This window comes from Mobula birostris, chromosome 18 (genome assembly GCF_030028105.1).
Source record: "Mobula birostris isolate sMobBir1 chromosome 18, sMobBir1.hap1, whole genome shotgun sequence".
Taxonomy (NCBI): Eukaryota; Metazoa; Chordata; class Chondrichthyes; order Myliobatiformes; family Myliobatidae; genus Mobula; species Mobula birostris.
This window is the reverse complement of record NC_092387.1, coordinates 69,757,421-69,783,499: the sequence shown is the minus strand read 5'-3', so window position 1 is coordinate 69,783,499 and position 26,079 is coordinate 69,757,421. Positions and strand designations below refer to the sequence as shown.

General features: G+C 45.6%; 1 protein-coding gene across 6 annotated transcripts in view; it reads right to left on the bottom strand.

The window, feature by feature from the left end:
• The window catches only part of caly (calcyon neuron-specific vesicular protein), a 46,661-nt gene that overhangs the window by 18,133 nt on the left and 2,449 nt on the right, over positions 1–26,079 (bottom strand). For 5 of the 6 annotated variants that reach the window (XM_072282921.1, XM_072282920.1, XM_072282923.1 and 2 more), the window contains exon 2: positions 5,243–5,396. In XM_072282921.1, the coding sequence (XP_072139022.1) occupies positions 5,243–5,371 (129 nt within the window). In that variant the 5' untranslated portion in view covers positions 5,372–5,396. Of the gene's footprint in view, positions 1–5,242; positions 5,397–17,752; positions 17,773–26,079 lie in introns of those variants that run through there. The other variant, XM_072282924.1, reaches the window with a different exon arrangement.

Genomic DNA, 26,079 nt, shown 5'->3' with positions numbered 1-26,079 from the left:
CTTATAAAGCCTCAGCATCACATCCCTGCTCTTGTATTCTAGACCTCTTGAAATGAATGCTAACATTGCATTTCCCTTCCTCAGCACCAACTCTACCTACAAGTTAACCTTTAGGGTTTCTGCACAAGGACTCCCAAGTCTCTTTGCATCTCAGATTTTTGTTTTTTTTCCCCATTAAGAAAATAGTCTGCACATTTATTTCTACTACCAAAGCGCATGACCATGCATTTTCCAACATTATAGTTCATGTTCCCTTCTCCTAATCTGTCCAAGTCCTTCTGCATCTTACCTGTTTCCTTGACACTACCTGCCCTTCCACCAATCTTCGTATTGTCTGCAAACTTGGCAACAAAAGTCATCTATTCCATCATCTAAATCATTTATATACAGCATAAAAAGAAGTGGTCCCAACACCAACCCCTGTGAAACACCAGTAGTCAGTGGCAGCCAACCAGAAAAGGATCCTTTTAATCCCACTTGCTGCCTCCTGCCACTCAGCCAATGCTCTAATCGTGTTAGTAGCTTTCCTGTAATATCAAGGGTTCTTGACTTGGTAAGCAGCCTCATGTGTGGCACCTTGTCAAAGGCCTTCTGAAAGTCCAAATATACAACATCCACTATACTTTACTCTTTTAACCTTATATTTTCTTCCTCTTTTGATCTCTTTCTGTATTATAATCAAATGGTTGCTTCCCAGTTCTGCCGGTGAGCAGTCGAGTGTCTGTGGACACTCACCTGTCATTACCTGCTTTTCTCTGGGGGAAAAGTTTCCTCAAGGCAGCTGACCTGATCGAAAGACTGAGACAGGGAAATGGCGACGGCTGCAGCCACCAAAGGTATTTTAGTGTCAGTGGCAAAAAGGTGAGATCTCCTGTTGCTCACCTATTTCAGTTTGACTTCCCATTCACATTCTGACATGTCATACCAAGGCCCCTACAGCCATGCTGAGGACATACTCCGGTTGGATGAGTAAAACCTCATATTCCATCTGGGTAACCTCCAATCTGACAGCATAAACATCGTTTTTTCCAACATCTGGTAATCTCTCCCCCTCCACCTTCTCTCTTTTTCCATTCACTATTATGGTTCCCTTCTCACCCTTTGTCTTCTCCTCACCTGCCCATCACCTCCCTCCAGTTTCCCTCCCTTTCCCTTTCTCCCATTGTCCACTCTTAGTTCCTTTTTCTTCAGCCCTTTTCCAACTATCACCTCCCAGCTTCTCACTTCATCCCCCCTCTCCCCCAGCCACGCACCTTCCCCCTCACCTGGTCTCACCTATCACCACTCAGCTTCTCACTTCATCCCCCCTCTCCCCTCCCCTACGCACCTTCCCCCTCATCTGGTCTCACCTATCACCTGTCAGCTTGTACTCCCCCCTCCCACCACCTTCTTTTTCTGACTTTCTCCCCTTCCTTTCCAGCCTGATGAATGGTCTTGGCTTGAAACATCAGCAGTTTATTCCTCTCTGTAGATGTTGCCTGACCTGCCGAGTTCCTCCAGCAAATTCTGCCAGCTCTGCTATGGGCATTCACCACTCTCCCAACATCAAAGGCATCTGCCTCAGAAAGGCAGCTCCCAACACCCAGGACATGCCCCCTTCTCATTGCTACCATCAGGGAGACGATGCAGGAGCCTGAAGGCACACACTCAACATTTTAGGAACAGCTTCTTCCCCTCTGCCACCAGATTCCTGCATGGACAATGAACCCAATAACACTACCTCATTATTTTTGCTCTCTTTTTGCACTCCTGATTTAATTTTATTTGTAACTTAGAGAATTTGTTGTATATTGAGCTATGCTGTTGCCGTAAAACAACAAATGCCGTGACAAATGATATTAAACCTTATGCAGATTCTGCTGTGCAAGTTGCTCAAGATCTCCAGCATCTGCAGAGTCTTGCGTGCTTAAGCTTTTACACTGTGTCATTTTTAAATTCGTTCCTAAAGGATTTATTGTGTTAGAAACATAGAAACATAGAAAATAGGTACAGGAGTAGGCCATTCAGTCCTTCGAGCCTGCACCGCCATTCAGTATGATCATGGCTGATCATCCAACTCAGAACCCTGCACCAGCCTTCCCTCCATACCCCCTGATCCCCATAGCCACAAGGGCCATATCTAACTCCCTCTTAAATATAGCCAATGAACTGGCCTCAACTGTTTCCTGTGGCAGAGAATTCCACAGATTCACCACTCTCTGTGTGAAGAAGTTTTTCCTCATCTCGGTCCTAAAAGGCTTCCCCTTTATCCTCAAACTGTGACCCCTCGTTCTGGACTTCCCCAACATCAGGAACAATCTTCCTTCATCTAGCCTGTCCAATCCCTTTAGGACTTTATACGTTTCAATCAGATCCCCCCTCAATCTTCTAAATTCCAACGAGTACAAGCCCAGTTCATTCAGTCTTTCTTCATATGAAAGTCCTGCCATCCCAGGAATCAATCTGGTGAACCTTCTTTGTACTCCCTCTATGGCAAGGATGTCTTTCCTCAGATTAGGGGACCAAAACTGCACACAATACTCCAGGTGTGGTCTCACCAAGGTCTTGTACAACTGCAGTAGTACCTCCCTGCTCCTGTACTCGAATCCTCTCGCTATAAATGCCAGCATACCATTCGCCTTTTTCACCGCCCGCTGTACCTGCATGCCCACTTTCAATGACTGGTGTATAATGACACCCAGGTCTCGTTGCACCTCCCCTTTTCCTAATCGGCCACCATTCAGATAATAATCTGTTTTCCTATTTTTGCCACCAAAGTGGATAACCTCACATTTATCCACATTAAATTGCATCTGCCATGAATTTGCCCACTCACCCAACCTATCCAAGTCACCCTGCATCCTCTTAGCATCCTCCTCACAGCTAACACTGCCGCCCAGTTTTGTGTCATCCGCGAACTTGGAGATGCTGCATTTAATTCCCTCATCCAAGTCATTAATATATATTGTAAACAACTGGGGTCCCAGCACTGAGCCTTGCGGTACCCCACTAGTCACTGCCTGCCATTCTGAAAAGGTCCCGTTTATTCCCACTCTTTGCTTCCTGTCTGCTAACCAATTCTCCACCCACACCAATACCTTACCCCCAATACCGTGTGCTTTAAGTTTGCACACTAATCTCCTGTGTGGGACCTTGTCAAAAGCCTTTTGAAAATCCAAATATACCACATACACTGGTTCTCCCCTATCCACTCTACTAGTTACATCCTCAAAAAATTCTATGAGACTCGTCAGACATGATTTTCCTTTCACAAATCCATGCTGACTTTGTCCGATCATTTCACCGCTTTCCAAGTGTGCTGTTATCACATCTTTGATAACTGACTCCAGCAGTTTCCCCACCACCGACGTTAGGCTAACCGGTCTATAATTCCCCGGTTTCTCTCTCCCTCCTTTTTTAAAAAGTGGGGTTACATTAGCCACCCTCCAATCCTCAGGAACTCGTCCAGAATCTAATGAGTTTTGAAAAATTATCACTAATGCATCCACTATTTTTTGGGCTACTTCCTTAAGCACTCTGGGATGCAGACCATCTGGCCCTGGGGATTTATCTGCCTTTAATCCCTTCAATTTACCCAACACCACTTCCCTACTAACATGTATTTCGCTCAGTTCCTCCATCTCACTGGACCCTCTGTCCCCTACTATTTCTGGAAGATTATTTATGTCCTCCTCAGTGAAGACAGAACCAAAGTAATTATTCAATTGGTCTGCCATGTCCTTGCTCCCCATAATTAATTCACCTGTTTCTGTCTGTAGGGGACCTACATTTGTCTTTACCAGTCTTTTCCTTTTTACATTATAAAAGCTTTTACAGTCAGTTTTTATGTTCCCTGCCAATTTTCTCTCATAATCTTTTTTCCCCTTCCTAATTAAGCCCTTTGCCCTCCTCTGCTGAACTCTGAATTTCTCCCAGTCCTCAGGTGAGCCACTTTTTCTGGCTAATTTGTATGATTCTTCTTTGGAATTGATACTATCCCTAATTTCTCTTGTCAGCCACGGGTGCACTACCTTCCTTGATTTATTCTTTTGCCAAACTGGGATGAACAATTGTTGTAGTTCATCCATGCAATCCTTAAATGCTTGCCATTGCATATCCACCGTCAATCCTTTAAGTGTCATTTGTCAGTCTATCTTTGCTAATTCACGTCTCATACCTTCAAAGTTACCCCTCTTTAAGTTCAGAACCTTTGTTTCTGAATTAACTATGTCACTCTCCATCTTAATGAAGAATTCCACCATATTATGGTCACTCTTACCCAAGGGGCCTCTCACGACAAGATTGCTAATTAACCCTTCCTCATTGCTCAAAACCCAGTCCAGAATAGCCTGCTCTCTAGTTGGTTCCTCGACATGTTGGTTCAAAAAGCCATCCCGCATACATTCCAAGAAATCCTCTTCCTCAGCACCTTTACCAATTTGGTTCACCCAATCTACATGTAGATTGAAGTCACCCATTATTACTGCTGTTCCTTTATTGCACACATTTCTAATTTCCTGTTTAATACCATCTCTGACCTCACTACTACTGTTAGGTGGCTTGTACACAACCCCCACCAGCGTTTTCTGCCCCTTAGTGTTATGCAGCTCTACCCATATCGATTCCACATCTTCCCGGCTTATGCCCTTCCTTTCTATTGCGTTAATCTCATCTTTAACCAGCAACGCCACCCCACCTCCCCTTCCTTCATGTCTATCCCTCCTGAATATTGAATATCCCTGAACATTGAGCTCCCATCCTTGGTCACCCTGGAGCCACGTCTCTGTGATCCCAACTATATCATAATCATTAATAACAATCTGCACTTTCAATTCATCCACCTTGTTACGAATGCTCCTTGCATTGACACACAAAGCCTTCAGGCGGGCTTTTACAACTCTCTTAGCCCTTATACAATTATGTTGAAAAGTGGCCCTTTTTGATGCTTGCCCTGGATTTGTCGGCCTGCCACTTTTACTTTTCTCCTTACTATTTTTTGTTTCTACCCTCACTTTACACCCCTCTGTCTCTCTGCACTTGTTCCCATCCCCCTGTTGTGAACTAACCACCTCTCACCTAGCCTCTTTAATTTGATTCCCACTCCCCAACCATTCTAGTTTAAAGTCACCTCAGTAGCCCTATACAATAGAAATTAATACAATCTCAGGGCTAGTTATTTAAATTATGCATACATATAAACTTTCAACCAGTGATCTGCCTGTCGGAGGTGTGACCTCCCCTCACAGGGTATTTTATTACGTACCTTCTCGGGGAGTGGCTGCTGAAGTTGATTTACATCAAGTGGAGTTATCAAAGGGATGTTATCAAACCCATCGTCTGTACCCTGCTGTTTCTCTGCCTTCTCAGAGAAATTGCATCCAGGCTTCACCATGTCTGATTGGAACGATTAATCCCACCTGTAAGTGAGCGAGAAAGTTAATCAGGTGCTTTCTCTGATCCACAGGCTTCTGATGTTCTAACTCAACTCGGAGTTCGCAGTTAAAGAACATATTCTGTTATACTCTGGGGCGATTGTTAATTCAAGTCAGGCAGCACATATGAGAGGAAAGAACTGTCAAGGGTTTGGGTTGAGACCCTTCATCAGGAGCCAGAATAAGAGGCTGAGAAAGGGAGGGAGTACAAGCTGACAGGTGATAGGTGAGACCAGGTGAGGGGGAAGGTCAGTGGGCAGGGGGTGGGGATGAAGTGAGAAGCTGGGTGGTGATAGGTGAGACCAGATGAGGGGGAAGGTCAGTGGGCAGGGGGTGGGGATGAAGTGAGAAGCTGGGAGCTGATAGGTGAGACCAGGTGAGGGGGAAGGTCAGTGGGCAGGGGGTGGGGATGAAGTGAGAAGCTGACAAGTGATAGATGAGACCAGGTGAGGGGGAAGGTCAGTGGGCAGGGGGTGGAGATGAAGTGAGAAGCTGACAGGTGATAGGTGAGACCAGGTGAGGGGGAAGGTCAGTGGGCAGGGGGTGGAGATGAAGTGAGAAGCTGGGTGGTGATAGGTGAGACCAGGTGAGGGGGAAGGTCAGTGGGCAGGGGGTGGGGATGAAGTGAGAAGCTGACAGGTGATAGGTGAGACCAGGTGAGGGGGAAGGTCAGTGGGCAGGGGGTGGGGATGAAGTAAGAAGCTGGGTGGTGATAGGTGAGACCAGGTGAGGGGGAAGGTCAGTGGGCAGGGGGTGGGGATGAAGTGAGAAGCTGACAGGTGATAGGTGAGACCAGGTGAGGGGGAAGGTCATTGGGCAGGGGGTGGGGATGAAGTGAGAAACTGGGTGGTGATAGGTGAGACCAGGTGACGGGGAAGGTCAGTGGCAGGGGGTGGGGATGAAGTGAGAAGCTGGGTGGTGATAGGTGAGGGGGAAGGTCAGTGGGCAGGGGGTGGGGATGAAGTGAGAAGCTGACAGGTGATAGGTGAGACCAGGTGAGGGGGAAGGTCAGTGGGCAGGGGGTGAGGATGAAGTGAGAAGCTGGGAGGTGATAGGTGAGACCAGTTGAGGGGGAAGGTCAGTGGGCAGGGGGTGGGTTGGAGTGAGAATCTAGGAGGTGATAGGTGAGACCAGGTGAGGGGGAAGGTCAGTGGGCAGGGGGTGGGGATGAAGTGAGAAGCTGGGTGGTGATAGGTGAGGGGGAAGGTCAGTGGGCAGGGGGTGGGGATGGAGTGAGAAGCTAGGATGTAATAGGTGAGACCAGGTGAACGGGAAGGTCAGTGGGCAGGGGGTGGGAATGAAGTGAGAAGCCGGGTGGTGATAGGTGAGACCAGGTGAGGGGGAAGGTCAGTGGGCAGGGGGTGGAGATGAAGTGAGAAGCTGGGTGTTGATAGGTGAGACCAGGTGAGGGGGAAGGTCAGGGGGTGGGGATGGAGTGAGAAGCTGACAGGTGATAGGTGAGACCAGGTGAGGGGGAAGGTCAGTGGGCAGGGGGTGGGGATGGAGTGAGAAGCTGACAGGTGATAGGTGAGACCAAGTGAGGGGGAAGGTCAGTGGGCAGGGGGTGGGGATGGAGTGAGAAGCTGACAGGTGATAGGTGAGACCAAGTGAGGGGGAAGGTCAGTGGGCAGGGGGTGGGGATGGAGTGAGAAGCTGGGTTGTGATAGGTGAGACCAGGTGAGGGGGAAGGTCAGTGGGCAGGGGGTGGGGATGGAGTGAGAAGCTGACAGGTGATAGGTGAGACCAAGTGAGGGGGAAGGTCAGTGGGCAGGGGGTGGGGATGGAGTGAGAAGCTGGGTTGTGATAGGTGAGACCAGGTGAGGGGGAAGGTCAGTGGGCAGGGGGTGGGGATGGAGTGAGAAGCTGGGTTGTGATAGGTGAGACCAGGTGAGGGGGAAGGTCAGTGGGCAGGGGGTGGAGATGAAGTGAGAAGCTGGGTGTTGATAGGTGAGACCAGGTGAGGGGGAAGGTCAGTGGGCAGGGGGTGGGGATGGAGTGAGAAGCTGACAGGTGATAGGTGAGACCAAGTGAGGGGGAAGGTCAGTGGGCAGGGGGTGGGGATGGAGTGAGAAGCTGGGTTGTGATAGGTGGTAGATTTCCGCAGATGTTGCGTGGACAGCATTCTAACTGGTTGCATCATCGTCTGGTATGGTGGGGCCACTGCACAGGATCAGAAAAGGCTGCAGAAAGTTGTAAGCCCAGTCAGCTTCATCATGGGCACTCGCCTCCCCGGCACTGAAGACATCTTCAAAAGGCGATGCCTCAGAAAGGCAGCATCCGTCGTGAAGAACTCCCCCTCCACCCACACCATCATTCGGGACATGCCTTCTGATCGGGTGAGGTACAGGAGCCTGAAGAAACACACTCAACATTTCAGGAACAACTTCCCCTCTGCCATTGGATTTCTGAATGGACAATGAACCCATGTACACAACGTCACTTTTTTTGCTCTGTCTTTTTGTATGACTTACTTAATTTTTTTATGTATTATATATGCTGCAAGGTAGTCATAGCCAGGAGTGGTAATGGGGACAAGCTCCCATTATCTATTAAATGCTCCCAGTGGCGTGTACCTCAAATAGCCTCTGAAAACCAAGTCCAGTTCCTGGCCTTCACATGTGGTTTAGCTACTAAGCTTGGCGGAACTGTTTCTACTGACAGGAGAAGGGGGAAAGGCAGGTTACTGGTGCCTTAAAACCAGTTGCTTTGGGCAGATGGGGCTCATCAGCCGTGGCTGGCAGCTCATCTAGAAGGAAAACTCTGATCTCACATCTCCGCTGCCTTGCAGCCATACCCACTCATGGTGAAGGCTTCGGGAGTAAACCCTGAAGGAAAAATCCGGAGCTGGTGACCCTAAGGCAGTCCTACGTTGAGTTCAACGCTGACTGGCAACTCCTGTGACAGTGCTGGTACCAAACTGTATCGGTGTCTACCGTTCCTTTGGGTTCATCAGTTGCGTGGAGAGGGAGCTGGCTACATGGACAACAGCTTGTTGTACTGCCCAGGATTGTGTAGGTAGCTAGGACATAACATCCATGTTAAACTCTGACCGACGGAGGCCTTATACTATACTTAGAATTTATAGTTTTTAACATTATATATTGCAAAGTACTGCTGCTGCAAAACAGGAAATTACGTGACGTATACTCATGACGCTAAATCTGATTCTGAGAAGTTCAGTTGCACAGCACTGTTCAGGGACATAAATCTGCTCTTTCTGGAATGGGACAAATCTCCAAACATTTGCAGGTTGCATGTCTCACATGAGAAATTCATCGGGGCACGTCTGCCCATGAATCACGTCTCCACCAACGACACACGTGGTCTATGTGGAATGAGGTCACTTGCTGTGCAAAACTCCACTGCTAGTTTGCTTATGAAATTGGTTCAGGAGTGTATGAGCACATCTGTTGTAGAGCTTTCTCAGAACACCCACCTTTCCAGCTTGCTGCCACATTCATTTCTAAAGGGTTTCGCTGAGCAGGACCCATCCTGATCTACAGATACTGATTCAGATGGGCGGTCAATAATGAAAAAAACAGATACAGGGGCCTACAGATACTCAGCAGGTCAGGAAGTATCTGTGGAGACTGAAACACTTAACTGAAAAGCAGTTCAATTCAAGTCAAAATCGAGATTACATCACAAGTACATAAATGCACAGTCACAATGAAAAATTTCACACTCACAACAAAAACACAAATTAAACATAAATTACACACAACTTCTTTGAGAAAAAAATAATTCAAACAGAAAAAGTCAATGCTAGTGCAAGGTCATGACAGGATGCTGGTGTTGTTAAACGATTTGGATTAGGGTTGTGCCAGATGGTTCACAAGTCCATAAGATACAGGAGCCAAATGAGGCAATTTGGCCCTTCGATTCTGCTCTGCCATTCAACCATGGCTGATTTACTTTCCCTCTCAATCACATTCTCCTGCCTTTTCCTATAACATCTGACACCCTGATGAATCACTAGGCTAAATGCCCTAATCCAATGTCTTATGCTTTTAGATGTGGGAAACAGACAAAAACCTTCCTACTGATCCACCTGCTTCCACCCCGCATTGACATCAGCCCAACATCAATAACACGGTCATTTTGGTAGAACTGAGATAGTCCGCCTGAATCGCATATCAGTAGAGTTCATTATTACCACACACACTAGTGCTTTCATAAGAAGTGTATTTATAATCTACCACACACACAGACACACACCATCACATACACACCATCACAAACACACACACATACACACCATCACACAAAGACTCACACACACTCACAAGCACACAGACACACACACACATACCATCACTCACAGATACACACACCATCACACACACATCATTACACACAATCACACACACACATGCACACTATCACACAGACTCACACACACTATCACACTCACATGCACACACAAACACACACACACATCATCACTCACAGATACACACACCATCACACACAGACTCACACACAGACACACCATCACACACACCTTCGCCTCAGATCTCATGATGTGATCTGAGCTCACTAACACTCACACCTTTAGAGTCCTGTGTTGTTTGGATCACAGTTGGTCACACTGGGATGTTTTGGAAGTCATTATCATCAGAGTCAAACAGACAGTCTTGTTCTGGGATATGAGGGTTCTGTGGTATTAAAGTTTCCTTTAATTTGGGGAGAACTTTACTTAGTTCTGAATGGAAGCACATAATTCATCAACTGTCAACTCATCAACAATATTTTTATCCAGGGTTGAAATATCTAATACCAGAAGGCATGCAATTAAGGTGAGAAGGGAAATTTCAAAGGAGATGTGAGGGGCAAGTTTTTTTAAAAAACACAGAGAGCGGTGAGCAACTGGAAAGTGCTGGTGGTCCAGGCAGATACATTAGGGAATTTTAAGACACACACACAAAATGCTAGAGGAACTCAGTAGGCCAGGCAGCATCTATAGAAAAAAGAACAGTCGATGTTTCGGGCCAAGACCTTTTGACAGGCCTTTGGGTCACATTTATTCCTTATAGTCCTGGTGAAGGGACTTGGCCCAAAATATCTACTGTACTTTTTTCCACAGGTGCTGCTGAGGTCCTCCAGCATCTTGTGTGTGTGCTTGAATTTCCAGCATCTGCAGATTTTCTTTTGTTTGCGGAGGGAATTTTAAGAGGGAACGTGAGGGAAATGGACATTTAGACAGATGAACATGAGGAAAATGGACATTTAGACAGATGAATGTGAGGAAAATGGACATTTAGACAGGCAGATGAATGTGAGGAAATTGGACATTTAGACAGGCAGATGAATGTGAGGAAAATGGACATTTAGACAGATGAACGTGAGGAAAATGGACATTTAGACAGATCAATGTGAGGGAAATGGACATTTAGATAGACAGATCAATGTGGGGAAATTGGACATTTAGACAGATGAACGTGAGGAAAATGGACATTTAGACAGGCAGATGAATGTGAGGAAATTGGACATGTAGATAGACAGATCAATGTGAGGGAAATGGAAGGATATGGACATTGTGTAGACAGAAGGGGCTAGTTATTTGATTATTAATTTAAGGTTCAGCACAATATTGTGGGCTGAATGGCCTGTTTCTGTGCTGTTCTCTTCCATGTTCTATGTTGGTCACAGGGCTCCTTCCCCTGGTTTGATGTCCTGGGTCATAGACCTCAAGGTTCATTTGCCTTTACTTTCCATCAGGCTAAGGGCTTGGAAATCTGGGTTGGTACCATTCACCAGCCAGAGCTGCACATCCCACTCACAGACAGTAATAATCCAAAACTTGGCCTTGGTGAGAAGTCTCTCCACAAACCAGAAATTGTGGTTGCTAAAGGACTGGAAGTTTCCCAGTGGTGAAGTGAAGTGTGGTTCCATTAGACAGAGGTAGCATGGATTTAGAAAGGGCAGATCCTGTTTGACAAACTTACTGGAGTTCTTTGAGGACCTAATGAGTGCAGTGGATAGAGGGGAACAGGTGGACGTCGTATACTTGGATTTCCAGAAGGCGTTCGATAAGGTGCCGCACAAGAGATTTATAAATAAGATACGGATGCATGGAGTCGGAGGAAATGTATTGGCGTGGATAGTGGATTGGTTAACCAATAGAAGGCGGAGATTTGGTATAAATGGGTGTTTCTCCAGTTGGTAGTCAGTGGTGAGTGGGGTGCTGCAGGGGTCGGTGCTGGGCCCGCAGCTGTTTACCATTTACATTGATGATCTGGAAGAGGGGACTGAGTGTAGTGTAGCAAATTTGCTGATGACCCTAAACTGAGTGGAAAAGCAAATTGTACAGAGGATGTGGAGAGCCTGCAGAGGGATATAGATAGGTTAAGTGAGCGGGCCAAGGTCTGGCAGATGGAATACAATGTTGGTAAATGCAAGATCATTCACTTTGGAAGGAATAATAGAAGAGCAGATTATTATTTAAATGGTGGAAGATTGCAGCATGCTGTTGTGCAGAGGGACTTGGGAGTGCTTGTTCATGAATCGCGAAAAGTTGTCTTGCAGGTACAACAGGTTATTAAGAAGGCAAACGGAATGTTGGCCTTCATTACTAGAGGGATTGAATTCAAGAGCAGGGAGGTCATGCTGCAACTATACAGGGTACTGGTGAGGCCGCACCTGGAGTACTGTGTGCAGTTCTGGTCTCCATACTTGAGGAAGGATATACTGGCTTTGGAGGCAGTGCAGAGGAGTTTCACCAGGCTGATTCCAGGGATGAAGGGGTTGACTTATGAGGAGAGATTGAGTCGCCTGGGACTATACTCGCTGGAGTTCAGAAGGATGAGAGGGGATCTTATAGAAACATACAAAATTTTGAAAGGGATAGATAAGATGGAAGTAGGAAAGTTGTTTCCATTGGTAGGTGAAACTAGAACTAGGGGACATTGCCTCAAGATTCAGGGGAGAAGATTTAGGACAGAGATGAGAAGAAACTGTTTTTCCTAGAGAGTGGCAAATCTGTGGAATACCCTGCCCAGGCTTCCTCACTAAATATTCTTAAGAAACATTAGATAGGTTTTTACATAGTAATGGAATTAAGGGTTATGGGGAAAAGGCAGGTAGATGGAGCTGAGTTTACAGACAGATCAGCCATGATCTTAATGGCGGGGCAGGCTCAATGGGCCGGATGGTCTACTTCTGCTCCTATTTCTTGTGTTCTTATGTTTGTCTGCTGATAAGAAAATTATTAGAAAGAAAATAGAATTTGCCTGTCATGTCATCTTGACCGTGATGAATTAAAAAATACAATCAAAGTTCCCAATAGAATAAACTGTTTTCTGAATGGATTGTGCATGGCATTTAGAAAGTTATGGTGAGTGGTTGCAATGTGGCTGCTGCTGAAAGTTCAGATTATGTTCTGGAATCAGCTAATTCATGTAATATACAACCAGGGGCCACTTTATAACGTACAGCAGTGGGACCCAGTGTAGTCTTCTGCTGCTGTAGCCCATCCACTTCAGGGTACAACGTGTTGTGCGTTCAGAGATGCTCTTCTGCACACCGCTGTTGTAACATGTGGTTATTTGAGTTACTGTCACCTTCCTGCCAGTTTGAACCAGTCTGGCCATTCTCCTCTGACCTCCCTCATTAATAAGATATTTTCACTCACAGAACTGCTACTTACTGGATCTTTTTTTTGTATTTTTTTTTAAACACAATTCTCTGTAAACTCTATAGACTATTGTGTGTGAAAATCCCAGGAGATTAGCAGTTTCTGAGATACTCAAACCACTCCATCTGGCACCAACAATCATTCCCCGATCAAAGTCACTTAGATCACATTTCTTCCCCATTCTGATGTTTGGTCTGAACAACAGCTGAACCTCTTGACTGTGCTATTATGCATTGAGTTGCTGCCTCGTGATTGGATGATTAGATATTTTCAATAATGAACAGGTGTACAGGTGTACCTAATAAAGTGATCACTGGGTGTACACTAACGTCTCAGGGCAGCGAAATAGTGCAGCAAGAAGTGCTGCTGCCACGGCTCCGCTGACTGGTGTTCAGCCTCAGGTTCTGGTGCAGTCTGTGGGCGTTTGCATGGCCTCCCTATAATCTAAACTGGGGTGCTCCTCCCACAACCCAAAGTGGGGTACATGAGAGATAGGTGGGGCAACGAACTGATGTGTGTGCTCTTGGAGCCGGCACAGACTTGACAGGCTGAATAGCCTCCTTCTGTGAATTAAGAAAGCACGATGAATGCAACAGTGCTCCTTCTTCAGCGCTTACCTCTGCAAGTCCCCTGCCATCTTGGCAAGAACAAGGGCCTGGATTCAGTCCTGAGGCTAATTGACTAGACAACTTCATTCAGAGATATTCTCTGCTTCAAATAGTGCAGATGGATGGTCCTCGGATGAAGAAGTGGTGATGTTCAGTGTAGCCTCCCCTAAACTGCTGCCACTTAGAACATAGAACAGTGTAGCAGTACAGGCCCATTGACCCATGATGCTGTGCCGACCTCAATCTACTCCAAGACCAATCTAAACCTTTCTTCCTACATAATCCTCCATTTTTAGGAGAGGTACCTAGACAGGCACATTGACAATAGAAAAATGGAGGGTTATGTGCAAGGGAAGGGTTATATTGATCTTAGAGTACATTAAAGCATTCCGAAGGGACTCTACTATGCTGTAATGTTCAAAGTAAAGTCTGTTTGTCAACCCCTAAGACAAAGATCATGAGGCCTTAAGACATAAGAGCAGAATAAGGCCACTTGGTCCATCAAGTCTGCTCTGCCATTCGATCATGGCTGATTTATTTTCCCTCTCAACCCCATTCTCCTGCCTTCTCCCCATAACCTTTGACCCCTTACTGATCAAGAATCTATCAGCCTCTGCTTTAAATATACCCGATGACTTGGCCTCCACAGACATCCATGACAATGAATTCACCACCCTCTGGCTAAAGAAAGTCCTCCTCTTCTCTATTATACAGTGTCCTCTGCTCCTAGACTCCCCCACTATAGGAAACATACTCTCCGCATCCACTCTATCTAGACCTTTCAATATTCAGAAGGTTTCAATGAGATCCCTCCACATTCTTCTAAGCTCCAGCAAGTACAGGCTCAGAGCCATCAAACACTTCACCCTCTCCATCCTCAGGGTTTTTATTCCACAGTTCTGCCTCACACCTTCTCCATTGCCCCTCCAAACTGATGTTCCCCGTCCCTGTGAAGATGCTCTGTAGGTAAGCAAAACATGAACTGTCGGAAAGACTCAGTGTGCCGGACAGCCTGTGGGGAGGCAAAGCAATGTTGTTGATGTTTCAGGCCAAAGACTCTTTGTCTCCAGTGATGTTGCCTGACCCACCAAGCACTCGCAGCTGTTTGTAGCTCCAGGTTCATAAGAATGATCCCAGGAATGAAAAGGTTAACGTAAGAGGAGCAAGGCGTCAAAGGCTATGGGGGCGTAGCACGAGATAGTTTTGAGAGGGTGGAGCAGACTTGATGGGCCGGATGGCCTAATTCTGCTCCTATGTCTTTTGTGTTATTGCAGCATCCATAGCCTTGCGTTTTTCCAGTTTCTAGCTGTGGGATTTTATTCCCTGTATTCAGCAGTTTATTCCCTCCTGTAAAGATTAGGAACTGCATCAGAACACAGATTAACTCAGTGACTCCCACTCCTAACAATGAAGCCTTGAGTGTAAAAAGGTCCAGCATACGTCATCAGAAACAGCTCGAACAGCTTGTCCTAACCTTCACACATTATCTAGGTCAAATGCACTTCATAACACAAAAGTAAAGTGATCCCAAATACAGATACTAAAAGTGAAATGTTGCTGTTATTTGAGAGGAGTGTCAGAACACTTGTGTGTGTGTGTGTCTCTCTCTCTCTGTCACTCTGTCAGAACAGAGTTACAGTCTTGTGTGTGTGTGTGTGTGTGTCTCTCTCTCTGTCTCCCTGTCAGAACAGAGTTACAGTCTTGTGTGTGTGTGTGTGTGTGTGTGTGTCCTTCCTGACTATGGAATCTAACTTCCTTCTCTCAGATTTCACTACCTTCATGCAGCATCCGTCTACAGACCATGCCACTCAGGGAGTAGGGTATATATATATTTATATTTTTTGTGGCTGTATGTTTTTCTGCTATTGGAAATGTATGTGCTGTGTACTGTGCGTGACTGTAGGTACTGTGTCGTGCACTTGGCACACTGTTTCATTTGGCTGTATTCATGTGTATGCATGAATGACAATTAAACTTCAACTTGATAGTCCCTGTGGCCTGACTTACAATGGAAACTGTAAACTTTGTCCACACTAACTCAGACCAGTGACATTAATGCCTCAGCGTCGTCACCCTGCTCTTGTTCCAAACCAGCACTGCTTTTCAGCATTCCAGCACTCCGCTAGGAAAAGTGTCTCTGTGGTGACCTAACTCAAGGACAAAAGGGAAAAGGCAATAAGTGCCAGTTGTGCCCACATCTCTTGACAAAGAAGTCTCCATTGCCCACATCTGTGCATCCAGTCTGTGGAAGACTTGTGCTTCCTGTGAAAGGTATTTTTTGCTGACCTTTGTGTGAGTCCAAAGACTGTCCTTTTCTCAACCTGAGGCTGTACACCATGTGAAAAGCACCTCATGGGTGGTCCCATACCTGATTCCCCACACTCTACCTATGATAGCTCATTGAAAGCAGTTGCTGAGAGATGCATTGTTGGAATTATTATTTAATTACAGTACTTAAATAATTTTCATAACTTTTAAGAATTTATAGTGACTTGATAGAGATGTACAAGATGATAAATGGCATAGATCGTGTGGACAGCCAGAGATATTTTCCCAGGGTGGAAAGGAGACAAATATTTTAGGTGGTTGGAGTAAAGTATAGGGGGGATGTCAGCGATAAGTAGTTTTTTTTTACATGGAGAGTGTGGGTGTGTGGAGCTCTCTGCTAGGTGTGGTGGTCGAGGCAGGTACAATACAGACACTTAGGAAACTTGGATAGGCACATGCGTGATGGAAAAATTGAGGACTATGTAGGAAGGAAGAGTTAAATTGATCATAGAGCAAGTTAAAAGGCCAGCACGCTTCCCAACTCTGTATTCCATCAGCCACTTCTTTGCTCATTCTCCTAATCTGTCTAAGTCCTTCTGTAGCCTCCCTATTTCCTCAACACTACCTGCCCCTCCACCTATTTTCATAACATCTACAAACTAGGCCACAAAACCATCAATTCCATCAAATCATTGACATGTAACATAAAAAGCAGCCCCAATGCAGATCCCTGAGGAACACCACTGGTCACCAGCAGCCAACCAGAAAGGACTCTCTTTACCATCTACCCCTATTCCTCACTCTCTTCATTGCTTTCCAGTTCCCTCACTTCCCTGTCAGGTACCAGGCAGATGCTAAGAAATTCTAGTACGTTCAGTCCTTTTTATGCCTAGTGTTCGAAGGCGGAATAAAACACCATTTGTGGCAGTTCTGGTATCTTTTAGCAGGTGCATATCCATGTGCAGAACCATTTTGAGAGACCATTCCCTTTGTTATTGAGACTAGGCTCATTTTCACTACCGGAGAGATGGGGTGGTGACTGGAATCCATCAAAAATTAGAAAGCAGTCTGCACGTTTTGGCACCCTGACACTGTCAGGCTATGCGCTGTTTCTTCCACACTTAACCCCCATACACGCACCCCCCACATCAAGACTGTGGTTGAGATATAGTCTGTATACAGAGAAGTGGTTCCACTTAGCAGAATAATTAGTTCTCCAGCTCTGTTTCTACTCGAAATTTTCAATTTAATGCCAATTTAGATTAGATTTTAGATTCTGAGGACACACAGTCCTCTTTTATTGTCATTTAGGAATTTCAATTTTAGTATACTCAATTTCTGAGTATTTCTAAACTTGAGCAGATCGTACACACTTTTGGAAAGAAATGTTTCATTTCTCAAACACACTTGTTTCATCACTCAGTCACAAGATCTAGACGACTGACCAAACAACTGTTACTCTGCTTGACCACCTCACCGGACCAGTTCTGGGATCCAATAAGGAAGGAGGATTTTGTTCCCTATATGTTAGTGAACCAAATAGGTTTTTATAACAATCAATAGTTTCACAGTCCCATTCGATAAAAGTGCAATTAATTCCAGAATATTTTTACATAATTAAATCTAAACATTCTGACTGCTGCTCTGGGTATTTGAACATGTTGATTAATCTGTGTGACATATCCTCTCCCTGTCTACAATCCAATTCCATTTGGAAACACTTAAAGCCTCACCCCCTCTTTTAAATTATTTAAAATACAGTCTATTTCTGTTCTACTGCATTTAATGAATTGAATCAAAACGCAAATAGATTTTTTGCTTTTACTCACGTAATTTTGACTGAAAATGGTTGCCAGAAAGTGGCAGAAGTTGTGTGAACTTCTGTTCGTACTGTAATCCTTTCCTTACAGAAGAGGCTTTTTTTTATCCTAACGCTGTTCCCAGCTCATCTGCAGTAAAATCACATCTTATGTATGGAGGGAAGCACTGCTGGCAGGTTCAGAGATATCGGTCGGGATTATACATGCCAGAATTTTTATGGCAATAACTTTCAAAGTTTACATGGGAAATTTAGGGTTAGGGTCAGTCTCCGAAACAGAATGAAAAACAGGAGAGTTGGCTTGTGTAATGCTGCATTTTTAAATAATTCCTTTAAAAAGTTATATCACTGCACTCTGACACTCAGCTGGAAAGCAGTTTTGATATTTGTTGTTTGTATAAGAGAATCTTCAGAAAAAAAAGGAATAAGATGAAAGTCTTGAAAAGAATGCATTGACTCTGCAAAGCATGACAAATCTCCACACCATGAGATTCTTAAAATTCCACTGCCTTCTACCTTCATCTAATTAGTTTCTGTTTGATCTCACAATAACAGTTTATGGCTTTAGCTTCAAGCAACAAAGGGGTGAATATTGTCTCACCAATTTATGCAGGCGAGAGGCACTAATGAGAAACAACTTCTTCAGGTCCTCTGGAGAGAGTGGGTGACCTTCTCAGCAGGGTATTATATCATAGCCTCTCCTTTTGTTACTCTGCATCTAGTTTATCTTCAATCACCACAATGATATCCATCCACAAATTTCACATTGTAAGCTCCGAAAATCATTATCATAATAATCCTGGCATTTAGGATCTTGGCTGGTACCTCCGAATCTTTTAGAAAGTGACAACAGTACACTCGAATATCACTTCTGTGAATCCTGTAATAATTCACAATGGTAGCTTCTTTGTGATGATGTTCTGTTAGCAGTGGATAGACCGGCAGTTCAACCTCACTGTTGTGCTCACTCAACCACGTTAACTCCTTACCAGACAATGCTTGGATTTTAAAAACCTTACCATCTTGTTCAAAATGCAACTCTGATCAACCCTGCTGTCCAGAATCACAACACATCTAAATTTTTAGAATCTAAACCTATTAACAAATTGGAACATACCTCATTGTGGCAATCTACACTCAGTAGCCACTTCATTAGGACATCCTGTACTGAGTGTGTGTTTGTGGTCTTCTGCTGCAGCCCATCCACATTAAGGTTTGACATGTTGTGTATTCAGCGATCTCTTCTGCACCATAGAGACGTAGAAACATAGAAGATAGGTGCAGGAGTAGGCCATTCGGCCCTTCAAGCCTGCACTGCCATTCAGTATGATCATGGCTGATCATCCAACTCAGAACTCTGTACCTGCCTTCTCTCCATACCCCTTGATCCCTTTAGCCACAAGGGCCATATCTAACTCCCTCTTAAATATGGCCAATGAACTGGCCTCAACTGTTTCCTGTGGCAGAGAATTCCACAGATTCACCACACTCTGTGTGAAGAAGTTTTTCCTCAACTCAGTCCTAAAAGGGAGCTAGGGCTTTACTCTTTGGAGAGAAGGAGGTTGAGAGGAGACATGATAGAGGTGTACAAGATAATAAGAGGAATAGATAGAGTGGATAGCCAGCGCCTCTTCCCCAGGGCACCACTGCTCAATACAAGAGGACATGGCTTTAAGGTAAGGGATGGGAAGTTCAAGGGGGATATTAGAGGAAGGTTTTTTACTCAGAGAGTGATTGGTGCGTGGAATGCACTGCCTGAGTCAGTGGTGGAGGCAGATACACTAGTGAAGTTTAAGAGACTACTAGACAGGTATATGGAGGAATCTAAGGTGGGGGCTTACATGGGAGGCAGGGTTTGAGGGTCGGCATAACATTGTGGGCTGAAAGGCCTGTACTGTGCTGTACTATTCTATGTTCTATGTGCTAAAAGGCTTCCCCTTTATCATTAAACTGTGACCCCGCGTTCTGGACTTCCCCAACATCGGGAACAATCTTCCTGCATCTAGCTTGTCCAATCCCTTTAGAAATTTATACGTTTCAATAAGATCCCCCCTCAATCTTCTAAATTCCAGCGAGTATAAGCCTAGTCGATCCAGTCTTTCATCATATGAAAGTCCTGCCATCCTAGGAATCAATCTGGTGAACCTTCTTTTTACTCCCTCTATGGCAAGAATGTCTTTCCTCAGATTAGGGGACCAAAACTGCACACAATACTCCAGGTGTGGTCTCACCAAGGCCCTGTACAACTGCAGTAGTACCTCCCTGCTCCTGTACTCGAATCCTCTTGCTATGAATGCCAGCATACCATTCGCCTTTTTCACCACCTGCTGTACCTGCATGCCCACTTTCAATGACTGGTGTACAATGACACCCAGGTCTCATTGCACCTCCCCTTTTCCTAATTGGCCACCATTCAGATAATAATCTGTTTTCCTGTTCTTGCCACCAAAGTGGATAACCTCACATTTATCCACATTAAATTGCATCTGCCATGAATTTGCCCACTCACCTAACCTATCCAAGTCACCCTGCATCCTCTTAGCATCCTCCTCACAGCTAACACTGCCGCCCAGCTTCGTGTCATCCGCAAACTTGGAGATGCTGCATTTAATTCCCTCGTCTCAGTCATTAATATATATTGTAAACAACTGGGGTCCCAGCACTGAGCCTTGTGGTACCCCACTAGTCACTGCCTGCCATTCTGAAAAGGTCCTGTTTATTCCCACTCTTTGCTTCCTGTCTGCCAACCAATTCTCTATCCACATCAATACCATACCCCCAATACCATGTGCTTTAAGTTTGCACACTAATCTCCTGTGTGGGACCTTGTCAAAAGCCTTTTGAAAATCCAAATATACCACATCCACTGGTTCTCCCCTATCCACTCTACTAGTTACATCCTCAAAAAATTCTATGAGATTCGTCAGACATGATTTTCCTTTCACAAATCCATGCTGACTTTATCTGATGATTTCACTGCTTTCCAAATGTACTGTTATCACATCTTTGATAACTGACTCTAGCATTTTCCTCACCACCAATGTCAGGCTAACTGGTCTATAATTCCCCGGTTTCTCTTTCCCTCCTTTTTTAAAAAGCGGGGTTACATTAGCCACCCTCCAATCCTCAGTTACAACCACTGTTGTAACGAGTGGTTATTCGAGTTACTGTCACTTTCTTCTCTGGCCATTCTCCTCTGAGCTCTCTCATTAACAAGACTTGTTCGCCCACAGAACTGCCACTCACTGAATGTTTTTTTTGGTTTTCACAGTATTCTCTGTAAACTCTGGAGATCGTTCTGCGTGAAAATCTCAGGAGATCAGCAGTTTCTGAGATACTCAAGCCACCCTGTCTGGCACCAACAATCATTCCATGGTCAGTCACTTAGATCACATTTCTTCCCCAGTCTGATGTTTGGTCTGAACAACAACTGAACCTCTTGACCATGTCTACATGCTTTTATGCATTGAGTTGCTGCCACATGATTGGCTAATAAAGTGGGCACTGCGTGTGAATACAAATGGCTGTGATGTTCTGTTATAGTATAGCCTCCTTCTGCTACATCCCAAAATGTTGGAACGTTGCTTTGGGCAGGAATATTGCAATGTTACTTTACATCATTCCAGGCTCTAGTCTTCTATGGCAATCAAAGATTGTGCATACTTCTCCTTTCACAGGCTGCCTGCATCGTGTATTATCTTCAGAATGAGAGCTGTGCTCCATCTACCCATAAGCGCAAGAGATTCTGTAGATGCTGGAAATCCTGAGCAACACACACAAAATGCTGGAGGAACTCAACATCTATGGAGAGGAGTGAAGGGTCTTGGCCTGAAACACAGAAAGTTTATTCCTCTCCATAGATGCTGCCTGACCTGCTGAGTTCCTCCAGCATTTGGTGTGCGTGCCACATCTAGGTTGTGTGTTATTTCTCCAGGTCGCTGAGTGCAACTTAAAACATGACTTCTGGCACTGAGAGAGGACTTTCCTCCTCTCCATTCGGGACACTTATTTATTTACTTAGAGATATGCATGGGACAGACCCTTCCAACCCAACCAGCCATGATGCCCAGCAACACACCTAGCCTAATCACTGGGCAATTTACAATGCTCAATTAACCTACTAACCAGTACGCCTTTGGACTGTGGGAGGAAACCGGAGCACCTTGCGCAAATTCAGGCAGCTACAGGGAGGACATACAAACTTGTAACAAAGGACGCCAGAATTTAACTCAAACTCTGACGACCTAAGTTATCATAGTGTTGTGCTAACTTCCACGTTACCATGGCGCTACTCGGTAAAAACCAGTCATATACGCAGTTGGCTCATCTCTATAGACAGGGCACATCAGAAGTGCAGCATACACAGTGACCCTGGCAATACACATTCCCAAAGACACTTCCCATCCTTCCCACAATCTCTCTGACCTCCTACCATCAGGCAGAAGGTAGCACTGCACAGGAATCAGAACTGTCAGGCTGGGTAACAGCTTCTGCCATCAGGCTGTTGAGACTTCTTAGCACCCTGCTGCCACCCGGCACACATGTACCCCCTGTCTGAATGCCCTGCTGTCCCCCCTCCTCCCCTACATCCAACTCACCAACACACTCCCATCCTGCACTGGTCAATTTTCATCTTTTATTGCTGCTGTTTCACATATTCATATGACTGCTTGTTTTATTACAATAGTGACAGTAACATTACACTGTCTTACGAAACATGCACCTCACACTTTATGTCAATCTCCAGGCCCTGTTATTTTGTGACCGTATGCGCTGGATCGTAACTACATCTGCTGTGTGTGACTGTATGCACTATGTTTTGTACCTTGGTCCCAGAGGAACAATGTTTTGTTTAGCTGTAGATATGCGTAAGGGTGAATGTTTCGTTTAGCTGTAGATATGCGAAGGGCGTGAAGGTGAGCTGATTGCTGAACAAGGATGTGATATTGGGAGCGCTATATGTTTGGATAATGAGCATCACCTTGGCATCAGCAGATACTGAGCTCCCCCGGTGCTTGGTAAACACCGTCCGGTGTTTGGCGCCACGTTCAATCAGTGAAAGCAACTTGCAGTCACATTGCACTTCGAAAGGAAAACATCCCAAGCAGTTTCACCACAGGGTAAACTGACAGAAACCAGCAAAGTAGCAAGGAAGGGGAGAGCTGAAAACTTAATCAAATGGGTATGTTCTAATGGGGAGGGGGTGAGGGGCTTCAGGCCTGAGGTTCAAGGAGAACTCTGGGTGCCACAGTAGTGTAATGGTTAGCATGACTTTATCACAGGGATTCAGAGTTCAATCCCAGCGATCTCTGTATGTCTTCCCCATGGAATGCATGTGCTTTCCCCAGGTACACCAGTTTCCGCCCACAGTTCAAAGACGTTCCGGTTAGGTTAGTATGCCATTGTAAATTGTCCCGTGATTAGGTTAGAGTTAAATTGGGTTTTTTTGGGGGGGGTGGTTGCTGTGCAGTGAGGCTCGAAGGGCCAGAAGGGCCTATTCTGCATTGTATCTCAAAATAAAATAGAAATAAGTAAAAACGTTCCAGAACTAGGGTCATCTCTCATGGGAGGCATGTCTGCAGCGGTAAGGTACAGAGAGAATTTAGAACAAGCGTTAAGGTTACAAGTTGTTCTGAAAGGCTGTGGGTCAGGAAGGCAGCTGGTACAGAGTGTACGACCTATGGGCGGTTGAGGTGGACATTGGGAGAATTGTATAACTAGGGCACTGGGAATCCCAGGAGGTTCTGTAAGCTGGAAACATAGCACTGATATGGAAGCAGATGAGGGACTGTCCAGGGATCAGATAGCTACAGCAGGGCTCTCAATATGATCAGGTGAAATATAGGTGTGCCAGCTGGGAGGCATTGTCCGAAGGAGCCCAGTGCGGGTTGCACCAGAGCTCTGAGGCACATATTGAGCCAGACAGTTTCTAGATCAGTCGAGGCATCAAAGGTTATGTAGAGAAGGCAGGAGACTGGGGCTGGGAGGGACAATAAATCAGTCAAAATTTGCTGATGCACAACCACTGACCCCACTGGGAGGTATAGGCACTGAGCTCAGCACCCATTGCCCGTTCTTCCTCCTCATAAGTAGCCATCCAAAAATACTCCATCAGCAGCTTCTTCTCACCTCTATGCACCCGCGTCTTGGGTCTATGCACCTGCCTCTTGGGTCTATATAACCATAAGACATAGGAGTAGAGGCCATTCAGCCCATCGAGTCTATTCCACCATTCCCCTCATGGCTGATTCATTTTCCCTCTCAACCCCATTCTCCTGCCTTCTCCCCGTAACCTTCAAAGCCCTGACTAATCAAGAACCTATCAACCTCTGCTTTAAATATATTCAATGATTTGGCCTCTACAACTGTCTGTGGCAATGAATTCCACAGATTCACCTCCCTCTTGCTAAAGAAATTCCTCCTCATCTTTGTTCTAAATGGACATCCCTCTGTTCTGAGGTTAAGCTCTCCGGTCCTAGACTCTCACATGATTAGAAATATACTTTCAACGTCCACACTATTCAGGTCTTTCAACATTCGGTAGACTTTAATGAGATCCTTCCCCCTGCCCTCCCCTCCCCCCATTCTTCTAAACCGCAGCGAGCACAGATCTAGAGCCATCAAATGCTGCTCATATGTTAACCCTTTCATTACTGGGATCGTTTTCGCAAACCTCCTCTGGACCCTCTCCAATGCCAGCACATCCTTTTCAGATATGGAACCCCAAACTGCTCACGATATTCCGAGTGAGGTCTGACCAATGCCTTACAAAGCCTTAGTGTTACATTCCTGCTTTTATATTCTTGTTCTCTCAAAATGAATGTTAACATTGCATTTGCCTTCCTTACCACCGACTACACCTGTAAGTTAACCATCAGGGAACCCTGCACGAGGACTCCCAAGTTCCTTTGCATCTCTGATTTCAGAATTTCCTCCCTGTTGAATCCTTGACCAATTTGTGACATTAACCAATGACAAGATGAGGGTATTTGAAAAAGTTCTGAGCCAATATTGTTTTTTTAGCATGAAACTAATGCCGAGTGTTCAGGAACTGAGCTGCTTCTTGACTGGTGGGCCACAGGTGTCAGTCGTGCCACGCACACAAACTGCCACAAGCCCTTTAGTAGCTGTACCCATCTCGGTGCCCACCATACTCCATAGAAGAGCAGCCAAAACTCAGCGTCTAGACCACACTCTCACCCCAAGCACTCAGCAGTACAATGTGAATTCCTTTGTCCACCCCCTAACTCCCCTCTCCCCCGGGAACAGATAGAAGCAATTCCATGCAACACCCACACAAGACATGAGAGCAGGAGGCAGCCATTCGGAAGTTCCCAGCTCATCCCCCACCTCAGCCCCACCTCCCACAGTAGCTCCCGGCTCCTCATTCCCATGAATGTCCACATTCCACTGGCCTTGATGCTGAATTTTACACTCAGACCTCATCACAGCAAAATCCACACCTATCCACACCAGCATCCAACATCCCGGCTCTACAGGAGGTGGAGAACCCTGACTTCTCCCCCTCAAACTCCTTGTTCGAGGCAAATCCAGCTCCAGCCTCACTGTGGAGATCCCTCTCCCAGTTAAAACAGATGTTACAGTTCTCCAGCAGTGTGGTCTCATTGTTCGACAGAGCAAGCTTGGAATGAACAGTGTCTGTCTCACTTCAGGGAGCAACTACCCTCTGTCACCCCCTCACCTCCCCTCCCATCCCTGCACTCTTCTCTCAGTCACCCTCAACTCCCCTCCCTGCACTCTCTCTCACCTCCTCCCCCTCTGCACTCCCCTTTCTCACCCCACTCCCTTACCAGCCCCTCCCTGCACTCCCCTCTCCTCCCTGCAATCCTTTTTCTCACTCCCATAAGACATACCAGCAGAATTAGGCCATTCAGCCCATCGAATCTGTACTGCCATTCCATCATGGCTGATCTCAGATCACACTCGATGTCATACACCTGCCTTCTTGCTCTATCCCTTGATGCCCTGAAAACCATCAACTTCCCCTTTAAATATACCCATGGACCTGGCCTCCACATCTGTCTGACTAAAAAATTCCTTCTTACCTCTGTTCTAAAAGGTCACCCCTCAATTTTCATGCTGCACTCTCTAGTTCTGGATACCCCCACCATAGGAAACATCCTCTCCACATCCACCTTATCTAGTCCTTTCAATATTCATTAGGTTTTAATGAGATCCCCCCCCCCACATTCTTCTAAATTCCAGTGAGTACAGGCCCAAAGCTGCCAAATGCTCCTCATATGTCGCCCCCTCCTGGAATCATCCTCGTGAATCTCCTCTGAATTCTCTCCAATGGCAACACATCCTTTCTGAGAT